Source organism: Pleurodeles waltl, chromosome 1_1, assembly GCF_031143425.1.
Source record: "Pleurodeles waltl isolate 20211129_DDA chromosome 1_1, aPleWal1.hap1.20221129, whole genome shotgun sequence".
Classification (NCBI taxonomy): Eukaryota; Metazoa; Chordata; class Amphibia; order Caudata; family Salamandridae; genus Pleurodeles; species Pleurodeles waltl.
The window spans coordinates 952,353,224-952,359,783 of NC_090436.1; the positions used below are offsets into that span (position 1 = coordinate 952,353,224).

General features: G+C 43.1%; 1 protein-coding gene across 1 annotated transcript in view; it reads left to right on the forward strand.

The window, feature by feature from the left end:
* The window catches only part of LOC138289871 (sodium/hydrogen exchanger 9B2-like), a 301,774-nt gene extending 295,497 nt beyond the window's left edge, over positions 1-6,277 (forward strand). The window contains exon 12 of the mRNA XM_069230202.1: positions 5,681-6,277. Coding sequence (XP_069086303.1) covers positions 5,681-5,914 — 234 coding nt within the window. The 3' untranslated portion in view covers positions 5,915-6,277. The remainder of the gene's footprint in view (positions 1-5,680) is intronic.
* The last annotated feature ends 283 nt before the right edge of the window (positions 6,278-6,560 follow it).

Sequence of the window (6,560 nt, forward strand, 5' to 3'; positions counted from 1 at the left end):
ATGAATTTCAGTAATTTGAGTTTTTGTGAAAAAAGAGTTTGCAATAATTAATTATGATTGATGTTACCATTTAAATGTAGTTTTGTAGCACGTTTGGTTGTTCATTAGTTTCTATATACCAAACTGATCTTTCTGTATTATAGAATTGTCTTTGGGCAACCTGAAAACCTTTCAAGCAAAATTATAGGGCAAACATTTGTGTTTGCATTGTAATGTTGAGAAAGGTACTTTTTAGTACATTTACTGCAGGGGCCTCCAGCTGATGGATTGCAAGCTACCAGTAAATGCTAGGTTAGGTCTGAGTAGCTCACACTTGATAAAGTATCTGTCAGCTGGTTTAAGAATATACAACTGCTCATGTGCTGATATAATACCTTGAACATTGTGCATCCAGTACTGTTAGTCCTGGGAATCTGACAGTGCAAGACCAGCCAACCCTCTTCTAAACCAACCTCTTTCTTTCTCCTTTTTACTTAATCTCTCTCCTTTTTGCCTCCTTTCTGTCCCCTTCCCTCTCTTCTGTTTGTTTTCTTTTTTCCTCCCCGATCTTTCAATCTTTCCTTATTGCATTTGATTTATTCATTTCTATCTTGCTTGTGTTTCTTTTAACTTCTTTCTGCCCATCTTTTCTCTGTCTTTCTCTTTCATTCTGTTTCCTTTCTTCATTTTACTTTTGTCTTTTCTTCCTCTGTTTGTCTTCTCTCTTTCTTGCATTCTCCACACTTTTCTTTTTATCCTTTTTTCCACTACTTCCTTTTTTTCTTCATTTTAGTTTTTTCCTCTTTTTCTACTTTCTTTCAATCTCTGTATTTCTCTTTCTTTCTGTCTTACTCTTCCCTTCGCTTATTAGCTTGTTCATTTTCTTTTTCTGTTTCCTTCTCTGCTTTCTTCATTCCTCCTCAGTTTTTTGTCTTAGTTGTTCTTTTTTCCTTCTTTCTTTCATTTTTCTTTTGGTGCTTTCTTTTTCTTTTTCCACTCTTCCATTCCATCTCCTTTTCTGTTATGTCTTTTCCTGTTTATTTTTCTTTCCTTTCTCTCTTTAATTTATATTCTTTGTTTCTGCTTCTTCCTTTCCTCTCTTTTTATATTTTTCTATCTCCCTTCTCTCTCTCTTGCATTTCTCTCTTTTTTTCTGTATAGATCTTTCTCTTTGTATGTGTTATGTCTTTATCTTTTTCTCTCCCTCTTTCCGTTTTTGCCTTTCTTCCTCTATTTCTTGCTCTTCCTTTTCTGTTTCTCCCTCTTTCCTCCTATCCTCCTTATTTTTACCTTGTTTCTCATTTCCTGTCTTTCTTTGCTTCTTTTATGTATGCTCTGTTGCTTCCTAACTAGGGGGCTGATATATATATTTGGCGGAACAGGAACTCTGTTGCAATGGGGGTGGTGTACCCTCCCCTCTAACACAGCGGTCTGACCTCCTGATTTAAATGCAGGCCACCCATAGTTTTGGCTACAGTGGTGACTACTCTGTCACCACCATAGCCAAACTTCTCTGACAACCCAACAGAGTAAGGGGCGTCAGAGAATTGTCTACATGGATTAGGATGGGTAGACATATAATCATTTTCTACAGTCCGTCACCACCAGGCAAACGTTGGCAGTTAGGGACAGTAAAAAACAAAACATACCCCCTCACAATGAATGGTAGATGAAGCCCACGTTGAGGGACATTACATTTTTTTTGCATTTTGAAAAAAGAAAATCCCGCTGTGGGATTTTCTTTTTGAAAATAAAAAATAAAACAGTTTGGTGCAAGCTCCATCATGTTGACAAAGCCTTGTACCAAACTACCAAAAGCATTGACAGAAACCGCCATAAAAGCGGTTCCTGACAAAACTTTCTTAATGATGGCCAGCCTGGGGGTCATTTATAAATTAGGCTGGCATCATCTCCATCAGGGCAATGGAATAATTTTACTCTCTCACCCTGGCGGAGAAACAGGACATCTGGCAGGATCAAAATTAGGCCCAAGTGTTACACTATGAAAAATACCAGTACATACATAAATTAATTTGTCAGCAATTATACCGTGTGCATGTGGGTGGAAGGACAGCAGAGAAGTGTTTACTTGCAGAGGGCCACAAGGTCTGTATGTGTCTCTCAAAATGTATCTACTAATAGTCTTGGTAAGGATTGAATGTATGTGTTAAAAAATAACTTTCTAATTTGCTTGTTTGAGCACAACTATCAATGGACTACAGGGCAATTACCCAGATAGTGAAAGACTTTGGGCCCTGGCACTCAAAATAAGAGCAGTGCCATTGTATACAGTGTATGAAAATGAGACCATAAACCTCAACGAGTCACTCACTTCTTAGAGGTAATCCATAAACAACTGCAAAGGGGCGACATTTATTCATGGGAACTGTAGGGAGCCGGCTCTGTATTTACTATATCAAAATGAGATATAATGTGCACAGAGTCCAGCGGTTCCTCAGAGGTTTAGCAGAGGCTAAAGCGGATAATACCAATGCTCTCTTTTGTGGTAGTATTGTTGAGCAGTTAGGCTTATCAGAGGGTAGTGCAAAGCATTTGTTGTACACACACAGGCAATAAATAAAGCACACACTCAATGACTAACTCCAGGTCAATGGTTTTTATATAGCAAAAATATATTTTATTACTGTATTTCTAGAACCACAAGATTCAAGTTGCAAGTAAGTATCCAACATATGAATCAATACCACTTTTTTTCAAATTGTCAAGTTATACGGTTTTCGAATGAATAGCAATAACCTGTTTTAAAAGTTGACAGTGCAAAATTCAGAAAGAGTTCTGTGGGGAAGAAAAGTTAGTATGGTTTTGTGCTAAGTATAAGACTTACAGTTACAGTCTCTGGGTGTTAGGATGTCTACAGGTTGGGGTTCAAGTTAACCCCAAACACCCACCACCAGCAGCACGGGGCTGGACAGGTGCAGAGGTCAAACTTGAGGTCGATTTAACATGGGCTCCTTTGGAGTCTGGGATCACTCGGAATCAGGCCTACTTGCAGGTAAGTACCCGCGTCTCCGGAGGGCAGACCTGGGGGGTTTAGAGGAGCACCAGGGGACCACAGGTCAGCACCAAACACACCGTCAGCTGCGCAGGGGAGACTGGGTGCAGCGTGCAAACATATGCTTTCCTATAAGGGAGCCTGGGGATCACAAAGATGCTGCAGGTGAAGTCCAGGGGTCAGTTCCGGGAAACCAGAGACTGGGCAAGAAGGAGGGCTATCTGCTGGACATTGCTGCACCGAAGGTAGGATTCTCCAAGGCCAGGGGGCTGCGGGTGCAGGGGTACCTTTTGGCATCTGGAATCTTCGTCCAGTTCTGTCACGGTCAGGTGGGGTCCTCCGGATTCAGGCTGCAGGAGTCGTCGTGTTGGGCAGGAGGGGTCATCTCAGGGTGGGCACTTGCTCAGAATCACCTGGGGACCAGCTCTAGTCACTTGGGCCACCTGGACACGACCTGTGGGCGTCAGGTGCAGAGTGGGCAGGAGTTGCGGATCCAGGGTGGTTCTAGAGTCCTTGGTTGGAGTTTCTTCTTGGATAGGGCCATGTCCACGGGAATTCTTGGTCCTCTGTGATGCAGACAGTCCTCTGGAGGCTATTCAGAGGTTGCTGGTCCTGCAGAATGCATTGCCTTCTTAACAAAGCTTTAGAAGCTGGAGACAGGCTGGTAGGGCTGAGGCCAAGGCAATTTGCATCTTCAATCTTCTTTGCTGGAGGGGCAGCTTAGCAGTCCTTCTTCTTTCTTCTTGTGAGGTCGCCAGGAATCTGATGGGCAAGGTTGAGGGGAGCCCTTAAATCCTGGATTTAGGAGCCTTACAGTGGTCAGAGGGCAGTTGCCAATGGCTACTGTCCCTGAGGGTGGCTACATCCTTCCTGTGCCCACTCCCTTTGGGGAGGGGGACACAGACCTAACCCTATTGGTCCCTGTCCTCCAAACTAAGATTGAGGATTTTGCAAGGAGAGGGTCACCTCAGCTCTGGACACCTTAGGGGTGGTCCCAACTAAGGTGGTCAATCCTCCTTGTTTTCCCTAATTTTCCCGCCAGACTGTGGGGCTTTGTCCGGGGTGAGCATCTCCACTAGCCGGAGTGCCCTGGGGCACTTTAACAAGATGCCTGAGCCTTTGAGGCTCACCGCCAGGTGTTACAGTTGACGCAGGAGGTAGGTGTGAAGCACCTCCACCCAGTGCAGGCTTTGTTTCTGGCCACAGAGAGCACAAAGGCTCTCACCCCATGTGTTCAGAAACTCCTTTGGAACTGGCAGGCTGGCACAGACTGATCAGTCCTGGACTAGCAGTTTGGCTAACATACAGGAGGCATCTCTAAGATACCCTCTGGGTGCATTGTTCAATGAATCCAACACTGGCATCAGTGTGGGTTTATTGTGCTGAGAAGTTTGATACCAAACTTCCCAGTATTCTGTGACGCCATTATGGAGCTGTGGAGTTCGTAATGACAAACTCCCAGCCCATGTATTCAATATGGCCACACTGCACAATGTCTAAAATGGACAAAGACACTGAAGGGTCATACGGCTCGCTCATGCAGCTATGCCCTCACCTGTGGTATAGTGCACTCTGCTCAGGGCTGTAAGGCCTGCAGAGGGGTGACTTACCTATGCCACAAGCAGTGGTTGGGTGGGCAAGGCAACCTGAGAAGGGTGCTATGTCAACTTTGTCTTTTTCTCCCCACCAGCACACACAGGCTAGATAAGTGAAGGGGTAACTATGCCAACAAATTATAAAGGTGCTGAGGCCCATATTTATACTTTATTAGTGCCACATTTGCGCCGCTTTTTGATACAAAAGCGGCGCAAACTTACAAAATACAATTGTATTTTGTAAGTTTGTGCTGCTTTTGCGTCAAAAAATGATGCAAATGCGGCGCTAAAAAAGTATAAATATGGGCCTGAATTCTTGTCTTTCACACTTGGTGGGCTTGGGTCTTTTTACTATACAAAGGGCCTGATTATGACCTTGGAAGATGGGATACTCCATCACAAATGTGACAGATATCCCACCCGCCTTTTTACAGGTGCCATAGGATATAATGTAACTTGTAATGTGGGGGACGGGATATCCGTCACGTTTGTGACAGAGTATCCCATCCGCCAAGGTCGTTATCAGGCCCAAAGTGTCGATAGCTCTCTGAATAAATTACATAAACGCTTTGTTGGTCCTCAAACATTTTGGAAACCATTAGCTCTTTACTTATGTACTTCTTTTTCTGCTAATGATTAGTAACAGCAACTCGTATTGTCTATAGCCTTTACATCAGTGTAACTTGAGATATGTTCGGTAGCCCCTATTGTTTCTTTCCTTTTTAGTTTTTTTCAAGCAACTCTATTTCATAAACAAAATGTTTATAATAAGGTTGTTATTTTTACATTAATGATAGCTGTAGAGTTGTTTGGGCAGTGCTATCTCATTGTTGTATTAACATCTCAGTTAACTATTTTGTACATTGTAAGTGACACTCGAACTTTAGAGAAATGACAGTGTGTGCATCACTAGCCCATGGGTAAAACTATCCTCCTATAGACATAGGAATTTCATGGCAAGAGGTGTACCCTACGACATGGACAAAAGCCTGCCTTATTATTTTAATTACTTTCTTTAAATTACTGTTTTCTCTTGTTTGATTGATGGGCTATGTATAATGTCTTTCATGTATGTCATTCTTTTCACACACAGGCTGCGATCGGCTCTGTTGCCCTGGACACTGCTAGGGTTACAGGAAATAAACAACTGGAAGAGTATGGAATGGATGTCCTCACAGTGGCATTTTTAGGAATTCTGATCACGGCTCCGATTGGAGCACTGATTATTGGCCTGACGGGGCCCAAAATGCTGCAGAATGCCAAGTCGAGTGAAAAGGAACGAGGAGACACCGCTGAAGGAGAAGAAAAGATCTGTGCCAGTGTGTAGAGTATCAGCGGAAAGTGCTGCCAACAGCATACTTTGCCCCAAACTGAAGGTGCATTATAGCTCGACGAGGACGTGTCCATAGTAAGACTTGGGGAAGGTTACCTACTGTGGAAAATCGACAGTGATCCAGGACGTGCTTTTAATATTGTGACTCAGGTTGTTACAACCCCCAGGGGTACCAATGAAGGATGAACTGTTGATGAATGCAGAGCTTCCTTTGGCTCCTAGAAACAGTCCGTTTTGCACTAGAGGTTAGACAACAGTGTGGAAAAGACTTTCATGCTCAACGGTAGTCCATGCATTTCCATGGACCTGTAGGTCAGGCGGAACCTTCGAATATAAAAGTTATGGTTCTATGAAGTAGACCCTGTGTGTTATTCTTTAGTTATAGACGCTCACATCGACCCGTGTATGTTGTTGAGAGTTGCCAGCATGTGAGGAACAAACTGGAAAAAATGACATTTTATATTTATTTGTTGTTTCAACCCACATTTTTATTTGCAATTCACCCTTTCTGCCATGGTTTACACATTCCTTCATTTTAATTTATTTAAAGAGTAAATCACCCAGGCAGTGCGAATGGCACAATCCCTACTACTCCTTGAATGGTCCTATTGGTACGAAGACATATGTGGATGCTGTAAAG